The sequence below is a fragment of the Gossypium raimondii genome, chromosome 8 (assembly GCF_025698545.1).
Source record: "Gossypium raimondii isolate GPD5lz chromosome 8, ASM2569854v1, whole genome shotgun sequence".
Taxonomy (NCBI): Eukaryota; Viridiplantae; Streptophyta; class Magnoliopsida; order Malvales; family Malvaceae; genus Gossypium; species Gossypium raimondii.
Window position 1 is genome coordinate 27,826,169 of NC_068572.1, and position 24,648 is coordinate 27,850,816.

Consider the following 24,648-nt stretch of genomic DNA (forward strand, 5'->3'; position numbering starts at 1 on the left):
ATAGTTTCTAATTAAATACTTAAGGTTAAAATAGTAAAAAGTATAATAACATGAAATAAAATAAAACAAAACTAAAATGGCCATGCATTCATCTTTCTTGGCCGAAACATAACAAGAAAATAAAGCTTTGAAATCTTTGAATATTTGACACCTTTGGAAGCTTGATTCGGGTATGTGTTTTACTCAGTTTTTGATAATTTTTACGTTTTTGAGATCGTTGCTTTGAATACTAGCTAGCCCATGCTTGAATTTTTGAATTGGTTGTGTATTTCGTGATGTACCATAGATGAGAAATTGTTGTTTTTGTTGTTTGATGATGGAAAATAAAAATAAGTTATTAGATTATTATGTTTAATTAAGTGATTTTTAGTAAAAATGTGTTTTAAGGATTAAATTATGAATTTTGTAAATTGAGGGGTCAAAATGTAAAATAAATGAAATAAATGGGCTGCTATGAACCTTAGTAAAATTAAGCTATATTTGAGTTTGGTGAAACTTTGAATATTTTGTGTTTTGTGAAATAAGGACTAAATTGTGAAAAATATAAAATGTTAGGGGCTAAAGTGTAAATTTCCCTTTTATGTGTTTTTGGATAAATTTGAGTAAATATGTGATTAAATAAGTTAAATTTGTATTAAATTAGATTAAGAAAAGAGGAATTTGGATTTGGATCAGGGAAATCAAAAGTTATCAATTAGTCATTTCGGTTCGTTCATCTCCGTACGAGGTAAGTTCATAAGTGAATAAATGATGTTAAATTGAATGTATTTATTATGTACATAGCCGAATTGAATTGTATGTATGTATAACTATATTGCTGAATTGAATATAGCATGGAATGATTTATTACGAGCATGAATCGATCGAATTATGACGTCTGAAATCCCCGTACAAACCTTAGGAATAGTTAGGATACTTATGTCATGACATAGGACTTCGATATGTGATTTCGTGTAAGATCATGTCTGGTACATTGGCATCGATTTGAGATTTACGTGTAAGACCATGTCTAAGACATTGGCATCGTATATGATTTCGTGTAAGATCCTGTCTGGGATAGTGGCATCGATAGTTGATTACATGTAAGACCACACTGGGACGTTTGCATCGTGCGAGCTTTTCGAGCTAACTGAGTATCTTTATTGATTCCAAATGGTTCAACGGGCAATGTTGAGATAAGATTGAATATGAAATTGAGTTATATGGCTCAGGTACGTGCAAAGTTAAATGTTCATGAAAATAAGGTAAGTATAGTATTTGTGATGATGATATAAAGTATGCATGATAAAAGAGTGATTTATATGTATATGAGATTGTTCATATTCGGCCTAGTTGAAATTATAATGCTAATGTTCATTTAATAATTTTATTTTCTTATGACTTACTAAGCTATTTAAGCTTACTATGTGCATGCTCTTTAGTTGTTTTATAGATTTTGGAAGCTAGTTAAGAGCTCGGGGATTGTCAAGGAACTTCGTCACACTATCGATCCCTTTTTCAGTATTTTATAAGTTTAAACTTTGAACCTATGGCATGTATAGGCTAGATAATATGTTTGATCTTGAAGTATGTATATATTTAACCATGCAAAAATGGCTTGATTATAATGCTAATGGTTGTGTAAATTTGGTCATGTGTTTCGGCAATGAGGTAAATGATGGATGCTTGTTGAGTTATAGTATATAATATATTAGTAAGTAATATGCATGTCATATATGTGTGGTGTGCTTGGTATATTCTTACGGTTTAAAGTAATGATATGTATGGCTTATGATGGTTCATTATGGTAAGCTTGACATATTGGTATGGTTTGCATTTGTTGATTTTTATGATTCGGCTCAAACGAAGTAAACATGGTTGATGGATATATATTTCGGTTGTGGCTTAATATTGGCTTATTTGGAAGGTATGATTTGTAGTATGAATTAGTTCAAGTTAGTAAGCTTAATATTGAGTATATATATGTTTGTTATGTTTGTTATATGATTCGGTAAGGGGTAATGATAAGCATAATGTATATTCGGCCATGATGCGAATTTATTTTAGAAGTGTGTTTATGGCATATGTTATGGGATGGAATGGTATGATTATTGTGTTTATATTTGATTATTGAAATTATGACCATTTGGATAGTTAAAAATGTTAAGTTAATGATTATAATCGGCTAGTCATAGTAAAATAAGTGTGCATGCCAACGATACGATCATGTGTAGTTGGTTATTTAGATTCAGCTTGTGATGGCTAATAATGATCATGATTTGTAATGGCAAAGTTAGCTTAATATTGAATGGTAAAATTTTTCTGCTACTTTTGAATCTAAATTTGAGAGCCGAAAAAGGTGAGAAGGGAATTGGTTAGGCGAGTACAATTTATGCATGATAATTAGCATGCGAATGGGGTGTACTATGGCTTGTATTTTGTGCTCTTATAATGGTTCATAGTGATAGGCTAAAATGTGCATTATTTATGTTACATTAAAGATATGTTCGACTATATGGTAATGATACTAAGGTTGCATATGTGTTTGGACAATAATTGATGTGTAATAGTTTGTTTGGTTTTTAACATGCACACATGCAGAGTTAAGGAATTGATATTTTTGATATTATTCAAAATAAATAGATATATTGACATGTATTTGATATTTGTTTGAATGTCTTAATGTATGCATATGGAATTTTTCATGTATTAAGCTATGTTATAATTTGATTATTTGAATGCTATAAAGGAGATGTACATATGATTCGTATAATTGAGTTTTTATTACCTTAAACATGAATAGTAATGAATGAATCTCCTAAGTTGTGTATTGTTCGGTAATACCTAGTAACCCCAATCCGGCGACGGATATGGGTTAGGGGTATTACATTTCTCATCTTCAATCACAATTGGGTTTTTGGCAAAAGTCTTTAAAGATCTAGTTCTCTTTCGATTCATGATGATTTTTCTCGAAAGAAGTCGAGCAAGAAAATTTGGCAGTGGTGGTGTTGAATTAAAATGGCAATGAAGCAACAACAATGGTCTTTGCGGCGGCAAAAGGGAAAAAGTTTAATATGGAGGCTGCGACAAAGCTTGGCTAGGAGTGGAGATGGTTGCTGCGGCGAAGGAGAGTTGCGGCGGGAAAGGGTGATGCGACAACTAGAAAGGAAGAAACAAAAACAATATTTAGGAGGGAACCTTTGAGCTTTGAGGCCGATGACTAAAGGAAGGAAAATAAAGGGAAAAATTAGGTCTAATGGCTTAAATGTTTTGAAAAATAAGATGGTGTTTAGGGGATTTTATTATGGTAAACTAGGGTAAAATTTTAGCAAAAATTTAGCTAAAGGGGATGCTTGGGCTGCAAGGCATGGAGGGAAATAAGTGGCGGCATTACTAGGGTTTTAGGGAAGCTTAGGGGTGGCAAAATTTTGGGTATTTTCCTCATTTTTACTATTTTGGGCCTGGAGCCCAAGCTGTAATTATTTCTTATAGTGAAAATTAAACTAAACCAAAAATAAATTGATTAGTACTTGAGCCAAATGACCCTCTTTATTTAGCATAAAGATGAAAATAAAATTAAAAATAAAAATTCCTTTTAGAATACTTAGAAAAAATTTCTCGAAAAATTACATTAAATTAATTTCCCAAGAAAGGTTAGAGGTGTCACAATTGGTCCTACTTAAGTTTCAATCTCCTTAGACAAAATTAATTTAATGTATTAATCCAAGAGTATTTTTCTAATTATGCCATTTATTCAAACCAATTACATAAAAAAATCAAGGGTCTATTAAATTGAACGAATTATCAATTCGCTCAACTTCACCATCCCAATAGTGCTTGAGACGTTGACCATTAACTTTAAATGTACCTCCATTTTTATCTCGTAATTCCACTATTCCATACAGATAGACTTTGTGAATGGTGAATAGCCCGAACCATCCGGATTTGAGCTTTCCAGGGAATAACCTTAGTCTTGAATTGAACAACAAGACTCTTTGACCTTCTCTAAATTCTCGAGGTTGTATACGTTTGTCATGCCATCTCTTAGTCTTTTCTTTGTACATATTGACATTCTCGTACGAAAACAACCTCAATTCCTCCAACTCATCAAGCTATAAAATTATTCTCTCACTGGCTTGCTTTAGATCCAGATTTAATTGTTTCAAGGCCCAGTGAGCTTTATTTTGCAACTCAAGTGACAAGTGACATGCCTTTCCAAAGACTACCCGATAAGGAGTAATTCATAATGGTGTTTTGAAAGCTGTTCGATAGGCTTATAGAGCATCATCAATCCTTCGAGACCAATCTCTTTTGTTAGGTCGAACCACCTTCTCAAGAATTCCTTTTATCTTGCGATTTGCAAGCTCAACCTACCCATTCTTCTGTGGATGATAGGTAGTAGCTATTTTGTGTTTCACATCATACTTGTCAAGCAACCACTTAAGCCATTTATTTACAATGTGAGATCCTTCATCGCTAATTATATAGGAATCACATGACTACCTTAGCATCATTTGTTGGGTATGCCTCGACTTCCAACCACTTAGATACATAATCAACTACTACTAGGATGTACCCGTTACCATAAGAAGGAAACGAGTCTAGAAATTCAATGCCCTAAACATAAAAAAAAATCTACCTCTAGGATGTTTATTGCTGAAATGAGAAGTTGAGTTTGCTATAGAATTAATATATAGGACTACTCTAATTATTATTGCTTTGTACAAAATGACTTCATTCGAATTAAAAAAATTAAAAATTTAGTTGCAAGGATTAATCAACAGAGGTTTCACTCGATTAAGTTTATCATTTTGTGACACACTCGTATTGTTTGTGAAAAGAATGATGAAACGATGAGTTTGTATATAGATTACTAGTGGTTAAATAAAGTCGTGATAGGGAATAAACATCCATTAATTCGTATTGAAGAACTATTCAATCAATTGAAAAGTCATACAGTGTTTTTGAAGATAGATTACGGATCTGGTTAATATAGTTGTTAGTTACAGATGTAGATGTACCGAAAATAGCGTTCAGAAACTGATAAAAGCACTATGAGTTTCTAGTTATGCCTTTTGGATTAATTAATGCCTCTGCGGCATTTGAAGATCTGATGAATTGGAATCTCGTTAATCTCATTTTGACGAATTCATTAATGTTTTGTATTGATGATATATTATATTTTTGAAATAGACTATATTTTTTCCAAATAATCCTAACTTAGAGTTGTAACGAGATATTCTGACTAGAGATCTCAGTAGAAGTGTTAAAGCAGGTCATTCTACTAATATCATCGAAGATAGTAGTTAGAGTATAGTTCAATTCTCGGATGTTAATAATTGTAATAGTCTTGTTATGTATCCAACTTCTAGCTTTCAAATGGGGATAAATAGTGATAAGAGTGTAGACAGTGGAAGACCAAGTTTAACATTGCATAGCAGTTCTCATCACTCAGATGATCTTGAATTATGTCAGCTTAGTTATTATAGACTCAAGAGTTAAATCGTTATTCTTTAGAGAATTTGTGGGATGCAAAGAAAAGACTCGAATTATTTAGTTAAATGGAAGCTGATTCAAAATGACCATATCACCAATTTCAGTGTAGATTGTAATAATAGTTTTTTTTTCTCTGAAATTGAATATAAGAGCTAACTAGGTCAGAGGTGGTATAAGATATTTTATATAAAGTTGTGAGCATTTTTTAATTAAGTTAAACCAGGTAGCAACAGCATATGGAATGACTTGAGACAAAGTTACTAACGAACGAGAATAAAAAGTAGAAATTTTAGAATTTGTACCGAGATGTCCAATATGTCAACAAGTCAAAGTAGGGTATCAGGTTTTGTATGAATTATTATGGTTTGTTATGAACTCTGAATGGATTAAGAATGAGCCATGATAGATTCTGTGTTTGGATTACTTTTGATGGTGAGAAAGAAAGATTTGATCTGAATTGTTACTATCAGATTGCTGAAATCTACTCATATTGTTTTGTCATGGCACAAATAGGTGGACAATCAGAATGAGAAAATCTGGCTCTGGAAAAGATATATCATCCAAGTGAAGGACAAATAGGGAAATGTTTACCATGGGTTAAATTCATTTTTGATAACAACCATCAGTCTTATATTAAAATGATATCATTTGAAACTTTTAACGGATTAGATGTAGAACCCTGCTATGCTAGACAAATGGAGTGACAACCAGTTAATTGGGACCGAGTAACTGGAATTCTTATCAGATGAGAAATTTCGAAGACGAAATTTTCTAAAGGGGGAGAGTTGTAACAGCCTGTTTTTTAATGGTGTCAAAAATAGTAGTTTTGGGGCCACAAATCCAACGAGTGAATTCGTAAATATTGAATAACAAGATTTACGAGTCAAGTATATTATTATAATAAATTTTGATTTGATAATTTATGTTATTTAAACGAATAATTAGGATCAAGTGATAAATCTTTAAAGTCAAGTTGTTTTAAAAAATGAGGTATCGGGACCTTGTTTCTATAAACCGAGCCCTTAAATATTTAGTAACATATTTTGGGAGTGTTATTAGGGTTGTATAAAAATTTGGTTAAGAAATTTTAATATTTATTTAGTTAATTAATTAAAAGGACTAAATTTTAAAGGTTGCAAAAGTGGGTTTCTATTAGTTTAATGGCTTAAATGATTAAGGAAAAATAAAGAAATGGACTTATATGGTAATTTACTTATGGTACACTACGTGATAATAAACATTACATATTGGATATTTTGAATTGATGAATTATTAAACACATATGTAGTTCTTTGAGTTAATGAAGTTATTCGGTATTTGATCATCCTTTTGTGTGCAGGTTAGGTACCTATATTTTTTCTGTCGACTCAGCATCTAACAATAGTCCCGAACTCAACGTTGGTGACATATTTCTTTTTGTGTCTTGGCATGTACCTAGGATGTTAATGTTTAGAGAAATGGTCTTTTGGTATATAGTTGAACTTAATGAAAGTTACTTGTATTGGATGTTGTCATGTGAACTTTGATTTATATTTTTCCTTAAAGCTAATGCTTGATATAGATGTGGATAAATATATGTATGTTTTATCAGATTGACTCTTTCGGATGTTTATGTTATATGTTAAGTGATTTTGGATTGAGATAAATTAGATTGGTGGTTATTGATATTTAGGTGTATGTATATGTGTTTTTCTTATGGAAGATATTGCATATGGTTGGTGTTTTATGTTCTATGGATTGGCTCTTTTGGAAGCAAAGGATTTAAGTAATTTTGGTTGAGTTGTGATATGGTAGGATATGGTAATTAAAGTTTATGAATCTTAATTGTTGTGTAAGATGAATGTATGATTTGATTAAGGTCAAATGCCTTTGTATGTGTTGATTAAAATGTTGTGTCAATGAGGGCACATTGGTTAGGCACTTAGGTTGTATGAAATTGGTATGTTTTGAGTTGTTTTGAAGTGTATTTGATGATGTTCAGAGGATGGTATTAGGCTTGAATTGTTAACCAAGACATGTGTGATAATTGCCTTATTTTAAAAGCAAATTGTGATAATTGTCATACACGGCCTATCTGCACGATCGTGTATCTTATTGTCTTTAGGTGCAGGTTTCACACATCTGGCACACGGCCCGCGACACAGTTGTGTATCTCAAAATAGTTTGTTACACGATTTGAGACACAACCTGCAACATGGCTGTGTGACCCAACATCGAATGTCCACACGGCCAGGATTGTGTCACACGGTTGTGTGGCCCCTGTTTCAAAAGTTTTTAACTTTTTCTTAATTCTTTTTTATTTGATTCAAATTGATCCTGAAGTGTTTCAAAACTATTTTTCGGGCCCCATAGTCTTGATTTAAGGCTCGTATGTGTATTTTGAATACCCATTTGAATGTGATTTGATTAATTGTAAATATACTTGAATGTATGTTTGTAAGCTTGTAAATGTTTAATATTTTATTATAATACTCCGTGACCTTAATCCGGCAACAGAGACGGGTTAGGGGTGTTACAAATACTAGTAGGAAGTGATTGCTTAAAGGTTTTAATAGTTTAATTTAAGACATAGAAAATACATTGGAAAGCTGGAACTCACTAGAATTGTCAATCGATTCATTAAATTTAGATGAAATTGAAGAAATGAATAAGGAAAATATCTGAGAAAGCTTACATAAAAAATAGAGGAAGCTACGTAAAAAAAATCACTACCAGGAAACAACAAAAAAGGAAACTACGTAGGAAAAAATCACTATCAAGAAACGACAAAAAGGAAGTTATGTGGAAGTAACCTCAAATGGACAAAAGATGTCATCCTTATCTAAAGAAAAGATGTTATCCTTATCGGAAAACTGTAGGGAATTCTTACAGAAGGATGTAGGAAAGATTATAGAATGAAAGTAATAGTAAAGGAAAGCTTTACAAAAGAGAAAAAGAAAGAACATAAAGGACAGCTGGTAGGTTACAAGAAGGAAACTAATTATAAAGGAAATATTTACAAAAGAGAGAAAGAAAGAACTTAAAGGTTTATGAAAAAACTTGAATCAAAACTTGAATGCCTTATTTAGGGTCTTACACCTCCTTTTATAGGGGTGACTCATAACTCAATTTGAGAAAGGTTAGAATTCCGCATAGTTTTTTGATAAGGATGACATTTTTTCTTTAGATAAGGATAACATCTTTTGTCCATTTGTGGTTGCTTCCACGTAATTTTCTTTTTTGTTGTTTCCTGGTAGTGGTTTTTCCACGTAGCTTACTCTGTCTTTTTTGTCAGCTTTCTTGAATATTGTCCAGATTCATTTGTTCAAATTCATATAAATTTAATGAACCAATTGACAATTCTATTGAGTTCCAGCTTCCCCACGTATTTTTTATGTCTACAATTATATGGGATGGAAAATTATCAATCTCCATTTCAACTATCTTTTTTAGTGGTTGAATGGACTCTTCATTTATCTCATCCTGATTATTTCAAGTATCATACACTATTATTCCTCGCCCATAAGTAAAAAATCTATAAGTTTTTTGTTGCAGTAGATTCTTGGCTTTGTCGATTAGATCAATTTCTGCTTGGATTTGATAAAAAAAATAGGATTATTATAACACTTGTCAACATATTTTGTCAAGTGCTCTTTCTCTTCTAAAGCTGCAAATAGGTTTATTCCTATGATCATTTTTGAGGTAGTCAAAATTTGATATGGCTGATAAAATTTTTCTCGTTCAGCTATACCAATAAGACTACAAATGTAACACCCCTTAAATCGTATCCATCGCCAGAACAGGGTTACAGAGCATTACCGGACTAACGGAATAATAAACCATTCAATTCATACATCAATGCATACATAATCTAATTACACTCTAATACATTCATAATATCCCTTAATCGAGTCTTTGAGGCCCTAAAAATACTTTGAAAATAATCTGGGACTAAATCGAAAACATTTGGAAATTTTAGGAAAAAGTTGAAAATTTTGAACTGCAGGGGTCACACGGCCGTGTGGCTAGACCGTGTGACTCACACGGCTGAGACACACGCCTGTCTCTCAAGCCATATGGACATTTGAAATAGGGACACACGGCCGTGTCCCAGCCCGTGTCCATGCCCATGTAACTCACTGACTTTGTTCACATGGACAAGCCACACGCCCGTGTGCCAGGCTGTGTACCCCTCGAAATGACCTCACACGCCTGTGTGCCACGCCGTATGCTAGGTCGTGTGATAGCCTGACTTGCATACCTTGAACCTATAGGGGACACACAGCTGTGTTGCATGGTCGTGTGTCACATACAGCTGAGACACATGCCCGTGTCTCAGGTAGTGTGGACTTAAAATGTACCTTAATTAACAAGTTTACCATTTCAAACTTACTTGGAACCTAAGCAAACCATTTACCAATCAAAATACCAATCCAAATTGACTTTAATCATGCCAAAAACATACCAAAATCAACCTAATTCTGTGCCTAACCAATGTACCATCATTGGTACCACAAGTATACATAAATTTATATCAAAACATAACATCAATTCAACCTATCAATTCATTCAAGATATCACCTATCAACACCAATTCAAACATACCATATCTTAGCTACTTAATAACCAATTCATCACATACTCTTTGAACCATTCCAACAAGTATCAAATGACCATATTAACACATATTGATAAGGCACCAAAAGTACCAAAAGAAAATCAACCAAAGCAATTTGTACAACCAAATTCATATTTAACTATTTACATAACCAAAACACTAGTATCATTATTCAACCTATTACATGCCATTTAATCTAAAATAAATGTTTCAAAAGCTACATAATTAAGCTAGATAGTGTGACTTGAGTGCTGATCGGATCGTCCAACCTTCCTAGTAACTACAAGGCCAATGTTTAACACAAGTAAGCTTAATGAAACTTAGTAAGTTCGACATACTAAATCGATAAATCTTACCGAAATGAATACAAAAAATCAAAAAGTAATATAACAACCATGAAATTTTCCTTTCATCCACAATCTCAATTGGTAAGTTATAACTTATCAATTTAAATTTCAAGTATATATGAAAAATTCAACAGAGGTACTCAACAAATTAACTTACCGAGATTTTCAACTCAAAGAACAGCTTACGGATAGAAGTACATCATCAGTCCAACCAAACACACCAGATTCTCACTCGAGTCAATTCACACCAATGCTCATAAGAGCTAATCTGACCATCACACCAATGCTCATAAGAGCTAAACCAACCATCACACTAATGCTCATAAAAGCTAATCCAACTAGCACACCAAAAAGAGAGTATAACACGAGAGTTCACAACAAATGCTGAACCTCAATTACTCGGGCAATATATAAATATATCCCCCCAATACCATCTCCACTCCAAACCACCATATCACCCCAAATCCCAACTGTACTCTATCCCGCGTTCAAATCTAACTGAAGATAAGTTCAAATACTAAACCTCAAATTATCATTCATCATCAACAATTAAGACTGATTATATAAATTGTAACATGTTAGACTACCTATTAAATTATTTTGATACTAAATTCTAAATCGTACGAACTTACCTGGACTATATTGTAGAAGTCGCAGAAGTACAGGGACTATTCCGTAATTTTTCCTTTTCCTTGAGTATCTACGGGATCTTGATCTAAAATATAAAATTCTTCATTTATCAGCATATATTTCATTTCCAATCTATTTTACAATTAATACCCTTTTATTTTCCAAAATTACATAATTACCCTAAACTTTTATAATTTTTACAATTTAGTCTTTAACCCTAAATTCATCAAATTAACCATTTTTCTCAATTTAATATTTATCCAAATATACTAGGCCCTCAAAAGCCCTAATAAATATCAAATTCACTATCAAACCCTAATATTTTGACATTTTCAAAATTTAATCTTAAAATCAAAATTTAACAAAAATCACTTTACAAAATCATCAAATAACAAAATCAAAGCTCCAATACACCGTATTTATCAAGAACATTAAATATTAATTAATGGAAACTTACAAAATTTTTAACAGAATAAAAAACAGAGGTACGGGCTAGCGGGACTTAGTTGCAACGATCTCAAAAACATAAAAATTACAATAAACAGAATTAAAACGGACTTACATGCAAGCTTTCAATTCTAGCGGAATGTAAAGCTTCAAAAATGGTGGAAATACCCTAGGTTTTTCGGCAAGAAGATGAAAAAATGATGATTTTGGCTTTTGTTTTATTAAATTTTAGTTTATTTACTAAATTACTTAATTACCCTTTAATTATAACCTTTTTAAAACACCATTTAAAACCCATTATGGTCCATTAATAATCATATGGGCTAATTATTATTTAAGTCCCTTTTATTTCATAAATAAGCTATTAAATCTATGGCATTCAAGATTTACTAAACTTTTCACTATTTTCAATTTAGTCGTTTTCTTTTAATTAACTATCTAAACGTTAATATTTTCAAACCAAATTTTAATACGACTTTCGTAACTCTATAAATATTTTAAAATAATAATTACGAAATGACAAGATAGAAATTTGTAGTCCCGAAACTACTATTTTGTCACCATTGAAAATCAAGTTGTTATAACAAAGTTCATGATAAAAATAATAAAAGAAGTCATCTTCATATACCATACATAATAACACAGATTTAATAAATTCTAGAAAATCTTTTAATAAATGAAAAGAAAATTTTGGAACTATTATTCTTTAACCAAACCCCATTCAATATGACTTATATCAAATGGTTAATGATCAAGCCTAAATTTTATTGTAGGAAATTTTCATCTAAATAATTTGTAAAAACATAAACTTGTGAAAAATATTCAAAAAAGGCTTTTTGGAAATAAGCTTGCTGGTTGAGAATAGCTCCATCAATTTTAGAAAATATTTATGTAGGTAGGATAATTCTAGTAGGAAGTGATTGCCTAAAGGTTTTAATAATTTAATTGAAGACATCAAAAATACATGGGAATGCTGGAACTCACCAGAACCGTCAACTGATTCATTAAATTTAGCTGAAATTGAAGAAATGAATATGGACAATATCCTCTGTTTTTTTTTTTTGTCAAGTTTCTTGGATATTATCCAGATTCAATTCTTCAATTTCATCTAAATTTAATGAACTGATTGATAATTCTGGTGAGTTCTAGCTTTCCCATGTATTTTTAATATCTTCAATTATATGGGATAGGAAATCATCAATCTCTATTTTAGCTATCTTTTTAGTAGTTGAATGGATTCTTCATTTATCTTTTCCTGATTATTTTTAGTATCGTATGTCATTATTCTTTGACCATCAGTCCAAAATCTATAAGTTTTTTGTTGAAGTAGATTCGGGCTTTGGCAATTAGATCAATTCTCGCTTGGAATTGATAATAAATAGGATTATTATAACACTTGTCAACATATTTTGTCAAGTGCTATTTAATTTTCTCATTCAACTATACCAATAAGACTACAAATTTTAAGATGAAAATAATAAAAGAAGTTATCTTCATATTTCATAGTTGGAAAATCTTTTAATAAATGAATAGAAAAATTTTGAATTATTATTTCTTGAACAAAACCCGACTTTTATTAAATGGTTCATGATCAAGCCTAAATTTTATAGTAGGGAATTTTTCATCTAAATAATTTGTAAAACATAAGTTTGTCAAAATATTTAGAAAAGGCTTTTTGAAACCGAGCTTGTTGATTGCAAATAGCTCTATCAATTTTAGAAAATATTTTTTAGGTAGGATAATTCTAGACTTATTATATAAACATAATCTAAATATTTTATTTATAATAGGATTAGTTGTTCCTTGTTAATAAAATATTGAGATATATAAAAAGATTGTTTATCTTCTTAATATCTAAAAACTAATTTCTAGTTCTTCCCAATCACGATATAAAATAGATTTTAACAATAAATCAAGAGCTTCTTATTCTTTAGTTGTTTTTCAACTAAGAATTGTTAAGTCTTAGTAAGAGCTCTTCTAAAGTTTACTCTTTGCTTAGTAATATGGGTTTTCAATATTTCATTAATAAGATTATATAATTCTAAGGGTAAACATGGATTATAAAAATATTTTATTTATTGTATTTGTTGGGGTTTTAATAAATTTTCTGTTGTACAAAATTTTTCCACCCCTCGAATAATTTCAACATAATAGCTTGGTTTATTGAATTTGGATCTTGGGACCATGGTAGTTGACTTATTCGATTGTGGTGTAATTGATAATCCAGTTGAAATTGCAACAGGTTGTCTTACCATTGGATATGGAACATAATATCATTGATTAGGATAAAATGGTACTTGAGAAGGTATTGACACAAATCCTTGATTATGATATTTTGATTTGAAGGTGATCCCTTTGTTGGGCATTTTATTAATGGTAGGCTATAACTTTTTCTAGAGTTGTTTACCTTTATCCATAAGGCATGCTAATATAATCAACAAAAATATTGTCAGTGCCTTTTAAATGTAAAACCTCAAAATTAAAAGTACATAATTCATTATACCATCTAATTCTTCTTGGTTCAATTTTCAAATTTTTATTAGTTAGAAAATGTTTAACTACTTGATTATCGTTTTATGATAAATTTTTAGGTGCTAAATATATAATAAAATTTTTATTCCTTTCTTTATAGCTAATAATTCTTTTCAAATATGACATAATTAATTTCATTTGGTTTAAATTTTCCTGAACTAGATCCACATATTAATTCTTCATTATTTATTGTTCTAGCTTTTAAAATACATTCGAATAATTTTGTGAGTCATTTGTTTCCAAAATTAATTTATCTTCTTGTTTAGGTAAATAAACTTTTGAATCGAATGATTTGATTTTAAATTTTTATAATTTCGAGTCTTTTTAAACCAAGAAAAGGTTTATCCATTTTTTCATATAACATAACTATTTTAATATTTAAATGCTTTCTATGTAATTCTAGAGTATATGAAATTATAAAAAAATCATCTATACAAACTACACAAACTTTCTTATATTTATTAAAAATAGAATCCATCCATCTTTGGAATATTTGTGGTGCATTATATAATCCAAATGACATCATTTTCCATTGGTAATGTCTATTGGGTGTACCAAAAGTCATTAAAGGTTTATATTATTTTGTTAGCATGATTTGCCAAAATCTTAATTTATAGTTAAACTTATTAAAGTACTCTATTTGGTTTACCCTAATTAATTAATACATCTTTTATTGGAATGAAATAACCATAAAAATAATATTTTGATTAATCTTTTATAATTAATAACCATCCTAATTTTACCTATTTTTATTTCGCATGATTTCTAACCATAAAGGTTGGACTAGAATGTAGACTATTAGTTTTTCTATTAATCATTTTTCTAATAATTCCTTAATCTTTATATCAAATTCTTCTATATCTTGTTTAGTATAGATCATAGGTTTTACTCTAATAAATTTATTGGGTTTTTCAATTTAATACTACAAAATCTAGGACTATTTCGCTATAATTTTAATAGTTCTTCACTAAAATTATTATCTAATATATTAAGTGACGAATGACTTGTTCCTAATTGTTTAATTTGTTTTTTTTGTGATGAAATTTTTATCATAAACATATTTATGATTTTTACTAATGATATTTCTATAATTTTTTTTACACATAACATAATTATTAGTAAAGGAAATATGTATTTAACATATGCATGACGTTTATACACTTCAACATCGTTAAAATTTGACTTTTATATTCGAACAAATTGTTTTTTCTATGGTAATATATAATCAAATAAATTGGATATTGTATGTAATAACTCAAAAATTTTATTTGCTTATTTTATTTTATATTTTAGCTGTCAAAAACAAACAAAAAAGGTAAATCACCATACCACATACCAAGTTTCGGTATACCACTAGTATTTTGTAGTAGTAGTAATTTAGAAATTAGAGCGCAAATTCTAAGCGCAAGCAAGCGCAACCAGAAGATCAGGCTCCCAAAATAGAAGTGGATGCATGAAGAGTGCCACGTTGCCACTTCTCCTCCTCGGTGCCAACCGACAATATCTCTACTGCTTTCTTCAAATCTCCTCTCCTTCCTTTTCACTTTTCTCCCTATAGGGTTTTTACAGTCTCTTCTCTTCTCATACCAGTTTTCCTGTTCCAGAGAAAACTCCACGCTACGCTGTCCGTCCCTACTCATCTCCATTTCTGATTGGCATCCTCCACGTCTTCCAACCTGGATCCGATCCGGTTCTTTTATCCGGAATTATCGACCAGAGGTCCCTTTTTCTTTTATTTTTTATTGTCCCGCTTAAATTTAATCGATAATGCTGCCTTTTAAAAAAAAAAAAAATTCCTTCTGTGTTGTTTGATTTATCAGCTCAAACAATGAGGCGATTGCTTTGAAATGTAAAAGTAAGATTTTGATTCCTCTCGGATTTTCCTTTTCTTTCTACCTATGCTGATTTAACTTATATCTGTAAATGGAATCTCAGCTTACTGATGCTAATTCTTGCTACTTATGGACAGAATAGGCAATGCATGTACTCGTGTTGTCTTTTTATATTTTTCATGATGATATTATATATTTATATATAAATTTTGATACCTTAATATATTGTGTTATATAACTTTTAATGCATTTTTATTTTTGTATTATATGCCTATTATTTTTGTGGCGTTCTAGTGTTTTTCCCCCTGTATCGTAACGTATTGTGCTATGATAATCGGACTTGGCGTTGAGAGTCGGATACCATATGTGTCAAACACGGAAATGTTATTTGCCAAGTTTTTGTATGTACTTGGGAGGGTCTTCGGATGATCATATTTTCATATCCATATCCTATTATGCGTTAAACATGGTGACATACACAAGTACTTAAACAAAATGAAGAGTCTGAGCAACCTACGTTTTCTGTAATCGTGTAATTGTATTTGGTCTAAAGTTATCAAGTCACTTTTGAATAATAAACATGTTCATAAATATATTGCTAGTATATTCAAATCTAGTGTGTAATAATGAATTTTTCTTGGAAGCTATTCAACCTATGCAAATTGTAAGAGTTAATTTTGTGTTAGTTGATTTATGAACATATATTCAGAGGGGAACCATTGTATTTTGAACAAAATATAAAATTCCAATTTAAAGCACTTTGATTTTGTAGCCAGACTGATATTTCTTACCCAGCATTGTTTTGTTGTTGTGAGTTTGAAGATCTGGCAATTAAGGCCATAAGTGGAGAATTTTAGATGGTATGCAAAAGTTATCCAAGGAGTGTGATTGTTTAAAGGATAAGATTTACCGTTATTTACAGGTTCTGGTAAATATTATTTAGTTAACATTTTAGTAAAGTTTTGCATTTAATAATATATTACTTGTACTGGATTCAAGAGAAAATAATGCGTTGATTACATTCAACTTTCTATAAATATCGCTTATCCAATGTCACTATATGTTATTAACATTTTCCTTCTTCTAACTGGGCATATAGGAAAAATATTAACCTCGAAAAGGGTGCTTTTATAAGATTTTTGAAGGAGTTTATATGCCTGTGCTGGATTAACGTTTTCGTGAAGCTGTGAATTTTGGGTGGGTGCTAGGATGATGGTTGATTCAGGTGCAACAACAAACCAGGGTCCCGTTGTTGATATGATATCTGAGAAAGATGGTGATGGCGGATATGTTACTGGAGGGTGGAAAAGGTAAACATCTGAGTTCCACTTGTTTTAAATAGTTGTTCTTACTTTTTATCATATAGATACAAATCTCATGATTCATTTTTTAAAAATGATTTTTTTCTGAATAAATGTTGCTAGCAGTTTACTGTATGCTGGTTTAATTTTTTGGTCAGATATGAAAATTTCTTTCCATGTTTGGTTCAGTTAATGTGTTTCCCAATGATTGAAAGCTACATATTGTGTTGCTACTGTCAGTTACTGATTATTTATGCAATCTGAGAAATTTAACAATGTCAATTTTACATGTGTTGATATTAGTACTCTCATAAATTCATATAGTCTCATAGTGGAATAAGTGAAAATGGGTTTTTTAGTAAATTCCTTTTCATCAGTTTGTCTTTACTTTCATACCCTGGTTCCCTAATTAAGAGGGAATAGATGGAAATATTGTTTTATTTCTTTGCAAGACTTGTAATATCATTGTTAATATTAATTTTATTCTCTTTGTAATTTCTTTTACTTCCCAAAATCAGCACTGTCACAAGTATTTTCCTCTTCAAGTTCCTTACATAAACAATGCATCTTACTTGAATTTATACATTTTGAATGTATCATCATTTTCATGCATGAATTTCATTTTATTTGTTGATTTAGATGTTAAAGAGAGATTCAAATACTTTCTAGTTGTTATTTGTAATTTTGTACAAGTGATGCTATTAACTAACATTAGATTTAAAATCACACTTACATGGTCGGTTTCTTGTCTGATTTGGCAGTGAAGATGGAAAATTAAGCTATGGCTATTCAAGTTTCAGGGGAAAGAGAGCAACCATGGAAGATTTCTATGATATTAAAACTTCCAAGATTAATGGGCAGATGGTCTGCATGTTTGGAATCTTTGATGGTTAGATTCTCTCTTAACATTTCTTACCTTGTGAAAGGATATGAAATTAAAATATTGTGTATATGCTATAACACATTATGGACAAATATTTGAAGGCACAACATCTGATGTGATTGGAGAAGACCTCAGTCTAAAATGTGGGACTGGTCTTTCCCCTTATCTAGGTTTCCTCTAACACAATGTTGATAGTGCAAAATATGTTATAAGAAATAAAATTATGTGGTAGTCTGTTTATGGGTCATCTGAACATGAAATATGCCACTTCTATCACATTGGTATCTTCATAATAATAATTCACGATCAGGTACCTCAACTTTTGCTTTGCCAATAATTTTTTATTACTTGCTGATGAGCCCACCTTGGAGCTGTCGGTATTGTTACCACACACAAACCGGTATTGTCCTCTTCGGATGCCGGGGGCCTCCTCAAGGTTCTGTCAGCTGCTCTGAATAAAGCTAAGGTGCTCTCCAAGTTTCAAACCCAGGACCTCCCATGACTATAAGAGGTCTATTTGTAACTCTGGTACCATTTGGTATCCACTCCTTTGTGGGTCTCAACAACAGTAATTATTTTTGAAATTGGAAAACAAAGAAAATTAAATATAAAATATAAAGAGAGGGAGAGAGGAGGGGAGCGGAAGGGAGCTAGCTGGCACCTTGTGGTCTTGACTCCTTGTAAGTGTTCCAGTGTCCAGACTTCTAATTCTCTCTCCCAATGTTTTTTTTGTATCTGGCAGTCTTCAACTTGTCATATTTGACTAGTGGTTGCAGCTTGAAAAGCTTCAGATGGCTTACTTACTCCATCCTGGTTGCTGTGTTGTGGTCATTTGTCATGGTTTTTGAATCCTTTGCTTTAGTATCAGTTTTTTCCCCCTTTGTTCTTGAGTTTTCCTGGATTGATATGGAGAGCTACATGCCATTAGTTTTAGTTTTCGGTCATGATTTCATAGCTTTTTTAATCGATGAAAAGATTTTGTCCATAGAAAAAATGTTGAGACGATGAAGAAAGGTTCCGTTTTCTTTGGGATTTTCCCATCATTTTTTTCTTTTCAATTTTCAATTTTTTCTTTTCTATTCTTTGGAATTTAAAAAAAAAAAAAAATTCTCGACTTTTCTTGTTGGTTTGATGGTATTACATGTGCTTATGTCTAAAATGATTACTGGTCTTGTAAATCATGTTATTATTTTGACCAGTGAAGATAGTATGGGACAATTTGCCTTTTTACTGAACAAAAGTTCAGGTTCCAAATTGGAAACTTCTATTCTTTGAGTACCAAAGTGACAAAAGTGGCATAGTTCAAAGTTCAAATACACCTTTAAATCATGTGTAAGTCTTTCGATTTCATTTAAAACTGAGTAGAAATCATTATGAGACTGACATTCTTTTATTTTACATCCCAAATGTAGAATTTGACAAACACTTTGAGTTTCAACCTATTTACACTATCTTCCATGGTGGTGCATGTATTTTTGGATGATAAGGAACATTTCCAGAGAGCAAGATGTCTTTGCTATCTGCAATGACAGTTTTTGTTACCCCACCATTTAACAACTGTTATGTGCAATTTCAGGGCATGGTGGTTCTCATGCTGCTGAGTATTTGAAACAACACCTTTTTGAGAATCTAATGAAGCATCCAAAGTTCATCACTGACACCAAACTTGCCATAAGTGCGTTCAAGAACTCTGATATTCTCTGTTTATGGAACATTTAAAATATTGCATATCCTTTGCTATCAGCCCTCTATGGGGGATCCATGCATTTACAAGTATTCACATCTCTTTCTTATTTTGAGTAGGCTAGAGATGGGATTGCCTCCACATAAAATGATTATCAACCTACTTGAATGATCTTTTATTCATTTTGGTTTCACTGGATCTGCCTGCAGGTGAAACATATCCACAGACTGATGTAGATTTCTTGGATTCTGAAAGAAATACTTATCGAGATGATGGTTCAACTGCTTCAACAGCAGTATTGGTTGGTAACCATCTATATGTTGCCAATGTTGGAGACTCAAGGACTATAATATCCAAGGCTGGAGAAGGTATGCGCTGCTTCATTAAAAAAAACTGTATATTAATATGTTGGTTTCAAGTGTATTAGTATATGGATTAACATAATTTGCCTTTAAATTCTATACTTGAATATACCGTGAAATGGTTCAATGAAATTGCATGAGGGAAGGACCCATTAAAAGTGAAGAAGGCCAGGACACATAGGCATTTTGAGTTTTATTTGCCCTTGATCATATATATATAAAAATAGTCATGTCAAAGCACATTGTGGGTATGCTTATTTATCACTAATAAGCATGAACTATATTATATAGTCTAACCTGCTGTTTGACATGACAGTGAATGTTGAGAATTTTGGAATTCATAAGTAGGGACTTCTAAATGCAGCTTCTTTTTCATTTTCAAGCTATCCCTCTCTCAGAGGATCATAAACCAAATAGAACTGATGAACGGAAGAGAATTGAAAATGCTGGTGGGGTTGTTATGTGGGCAGGTAAGAAATTTTAAAAATCTAGCTTGTCTAAATTGAGTCAGAATAAATGTTTTTCTTTGTATCTGGTACTTGAATCAGAAGTTCTGGCTCCTGAAAGTTTATAGTGAAATTTCTTGTTGATCATGTTTTCAGGAACTTGGAGGGTAGGAGGTGTATTAGCTATGTCTCGAGCTTTCGGTGATCGCATGTTGAAGCAATTTGTTGTTGCAGAACCAGAAATTCAGGTGATCCTCAAAACCATATGCTAATAAGCTAGTAATCTTTAATCATCTTAATTGCTCTCCTTACATTTAATTTTTCTATTACTTTCTCCATTGTATTGCTTTGCCTTTAGTAGTACCAACTCATTTGGCAAAAGCATCATCTGATGTGAAAATGTTGAAAATTACAACCTTTTGTTTTCATCCTTCCTAAAGCTAATGTTTTAGAATGAGATGCTGAATGTGCTTATGGTTTTATTCTTTTTATTTTGACTATAACGTTAAATACTTTTGTCTCATTTTCACTTTTATCTCGACTTCTACTTTTTCTTGCTCCATCCTACTTTGTCTCTTGATCTCTGTCGGTGATCTGACTACAACAATTCATATAGCATGAGTTCAAGCTGGTAGGTTTTGAAAATATTAATGAAATATTTTCACTCTTAATGTTTATTTCTCAGGATAAAGAGATCGATGAAGAGTTTGAGTTGCTTGTGCTTGCTAGTGATGGGTTATGGGATGTAGTGCCTAATGAGGTAAACCTCTCTTGGACACATGTTAAAATGTGGTGATGTGCATGGTTGCACGTAGTTTATCTGTCCACATATATCAGGCATGTGCCGGGTTCTGTTTTTGAGCTTCATCTTAGAATGAAGTACTAGTTATTAATGACATTTGAACTTGCTAAAAGGAAAGAAAAATAAGATGGACACTACCAGGTTTCAGGAGCATACTGATTTGACTGTGTTCCAATAATAGATTAGATTAGATTGGTTATTCTTTCAATGCTCGAGTTAGAACGGTTTTAGGGGATTTTTGTGCTTGTTCGCTTGTTATAAGTTAAAATTGCAATTCCAGGATGCTGTTTCCCTAGCAGGAGCAGAAGAAGAACCCGAGAAAGCTGCCAGAAAGTTGACTGAAGCAGCGTTCACACGTGGGAGTGCGGACAATATAACATGCATTGTGGTGAGATTTCACCATGAGAAGGCTGCTCCAGTTAATCCCAAGCATGAGTAGTGGTCCTTATATGGTTTGCATTTTCATGTGTAGATTTATTGGCAATTTGGTTTAATTTTGAAATTTGCATGTGCCTTTTATGGCCAATGTGCATTATATCAAGGACAATTTGTTTATTCATTGTTTTGTTGTTTTCGGTTTCCTAATGCGTGTGTAACACATGAACCAAACGTCCTATTTATTCCTACACTTTTACGCATACGCTCCTGTCATTTCATTTGTTCATTGCATTGTTTAGTTGAAGTTTAATAAAGCTATTCTAGTTAATTAATAGGTACCTTGGGGAAACCTTTAATTGGTGAAATGACATCACCTGAAAATGCATTGCCTTTGCGAAAGTTTGAACCAAAGTATTTGAATTCTCAAATCAAGGAACACGAATCGTTCTTTGTAAATTTAATCAAACACATTGCCCTTTATATTGGTATATGAATCCTTGTCTTAAAATAATAGAGGCTTATTTTGAAATTTGAATCCATAAATGGTATTCTACTCTCATCTGTTGGCACTGTGAACTGGCGATCCAAATATACCTTTTAGTTTGAGTCCTAAAACAGATATAGCCTCTCTTTGAGAGCCTTAATAAAACCTTTTTATTTTGTGAGCCTTAAAAATTAAAACAAATATAGCCTTTGTTTAGTAAGCCTTAAAACAAACGTCCTATTTATTTGCCTGGAATTTGGAACAAAATTTTGCTTGTTTGTTTATTCCATGACTTGAGATAGTAAACCTGCAATCCTCTCTATCTGGAACCCTTTCGAATAACTAAGAATGGTCTTTAACTGAAAAAGAGTCATCTATGGTTCTCACTAAATCCTACATGAGTAGAATAAAAGGGAATTGGACCCTAAAACTATTCTCGATCCATAGTATTTGATCAATTAGTCCACTAATTATTGTAGTTACGTTGGTCCTATGAGCTTGATAGGCTAACTAGATTTTAATTGTTTTGCAAGCCATCGTTCTATGTGGCTTGGTCAAGGTCATCTTAAGAGCTTGATAGGTTACCCTTGAACCCATAAAGCTTATCTTATAGGCCTTTTAAGATGTTTTAGAATTTTCAAAACATATTGAACTAATTATTTGCCCCCTCAGCATCACATGCTATCACATTTTATGTCAGTGATCATTCATTAGCCATACGTTTGCATCTAATGAGAACCAAAACAATAATAGTTGTGTTCGAAATGCACTATCCAATTCACCTAGCTTGTAAAGTATAGAGGGTTAAATAGATGCAAGAATAACTATGTGAGGAAGGGATGAACGGATTAAAATCAAGGGTTTTTTTTTTTTGGGAGGAGAGGATAAATTTGCAAAGAAGTGGAATTCTAAGAGAGTGTTCTCAGCCAAAAGTGTTTATGAATTAATTTGGTAGCAAAATAATCCTGATGTTAATCTTTCAACAAACGGTTTCAATTGCAAAGTCTTGTGGAAACTAAAATATCGTGCCAACTAACCTTGTTCTTATGGGAACTTTGTAATAATTGTCTGTCAGATTGAATAGAGCTTAAGAGAAGGAACTTGAATGGCTATGAGCTATGTTCAATGTGCAAAGTTGAGGAATTAGTGGATCATTTATTTTGGACATGCCCTTCGCATGAGCAATATGGTTTAGGAGCTATTTAAATGTGGTTGTGTGGCAAAGAAATTCATATCCATCATCTAGGGCATTTGGAGTTGTTGAAATGAAAAAGCTTTTTGAAACAATTATTTCAATCGATACAAGCAATTTCTTCTGTCAATAGATTTATAGCAACATTCGAGATGCATCCCAAAACAATATTAACTTGCAAAGATAAAGATAGTTTTGTTGAGGGGGATCGACTATTTCGGAAGAAATCTTTAGAGTGTTATTGTCAGAAGTCGACCAGTCTCCCAACGATCGAAGGTATTGTCCTTGTGTCAGGGTTTTGTCCCTAACTTCCACGGAGAGTCGTGTACAGTTCATGGAGCGAAAACCTCGATTGGAGGAGATAATAGCATGGGGTGACTCAAACTGCCAACCTGAGGCTTAAGAGGCAACATACTTGCAATTATGGTACCACTTGAGCTATGTAGGATGGATCATCTAAACCCACTTGACAATATACTTACAAGTATGGTACCACTTGGCAACATACATAAAGGCAGCATACTTGCAAGTATGTTACCACTTGGAAACACACTTGCAAGTATGGTCCCTTAAAAAGTCTCATATGCCAACTACTTTGGATAACCTAAACCTAATGCAAAGCATTGAACATATAGAATGGATCATGTTATACCCTAGCTGCTGGGACAGAGTAGTGAACTTACAAGTGGTCTGAATGCACCCCTTGGAATGCTCTCTACCCTAGCACTCAAAAGGGTCCTAGTAATCAACCACCCTGCCAGACTCCAACTACTATGTACATGTGATTGAAAACACGTCTTGTTGTCACCCTACCTAGGCCTATAGTGACAATCCACTTGGCCACTTGCACCTTAGGGTTGGGGCGTAGGACATATAAGTCTCAAGGTCAAGATTCGAAGGGAAGCTCTCTCTCCCTTTTCATCCCCCCTCATATTTCTTACCTCCATATTGTCCTATCTAACCACCTTGAATGGTAACCATCTTGTAGCAAACAAGGTGAACCACACATCTTCATTACCATCTCTGCCTTGTATGTTATCCCATTAACAATTGGTGTTGCGAGTGTAGACTTACTTCCACCATGATATCTTTCTGATGGAAAACCTAGAAGCTAATATCCTCATTGACCAAAACTAAGACTAAGACTGTAGTACCCCATACCCGACTTGATTGTTGAGTTTGAGCTACAGGATGTTACATTCATTGTTGGAGTAACTACAATCTCATTTTCAAATCAATTAAACATTTTACACATG

The 24,648-nt window shown here is 32.2% G+C and overlaps 1 protein-coding gene across 4 annotated transcripts; it reads left to right on the forward strand.

Moving 5' to 3' along the window:
- Positions 1 to 15,367: 15,367 nt before the first annotated feature.
- Positions 15,368 to 21,976, forward strand: LOC105791128 (probable protein phosphatase 2C 76). Of its 4 annotated transcripts, none has more exons than XM_012619047.2 (10): positions 15,368 to 15,515; positions 15,633 to 15,747; positions 17,069 to 17,170; positions 17,923 to 18,050; positions 19,621 to 19,719; positions 19,938 to 20,096; positions 20,474 to 20,560; positions 20,693 to 20,784; positions 21,222 to 21,296; positions 21,619 to 21,976. In XM_012619047.2, exons 1-10 carry the CDS (start codon positions 15,482 to 15,484, stop codon positions 21,775 to 21,777), a joined length of 1,050 nt encoding a protein of 349 aa, XP_012474501.1. In that variant the 5' UTR covers positions 15,368 to 15,481; the 3' UTR covers positions 21,778 to 21,976. The 4 variants fall into 4 exon arrangements, with proteins under 4 accessions (XP_012474501.1, XP_012474506.1, XP_012474503.1 ...); XM_012619052.2 differs by adding an exon at positions 15,849 to 15,883 and having other exon boundaries at positions 15,403 to 15,747; XM_012619049.2 differs by adding an exon at positions 15,849 to 15,883 and having other exon boundaries at positions 15,404 to 15,747; positions 16,960 to 17,170.
- Positions 21,977 to 24,648: the final 2,672 nt, after the last annotated feature.

Bases quoted from the DNA above. Each gene is read 5' to 3' on its own strand.
- LOC105791128 (XM_012619047.2), top strand. From the start codon at position 15,482: ATGAAGAGTGCCACGTTGCCACTTCTCCTCCTCG. The intron at 18,051-19,620 runs GTTAGATTCTCT...GTGCAATTTCAG, and splicing joins CATGTTTGGAATCTTTGATG to GGCATGGTGGTTCTCATGCT. The intron at 19,720-19,937 runs GTGCGTTCAAGA...ATCTGCCTGCAG, and splicing joins TGACACCAAACTTGCCATAA to GTGAAACATATCCACAGACT.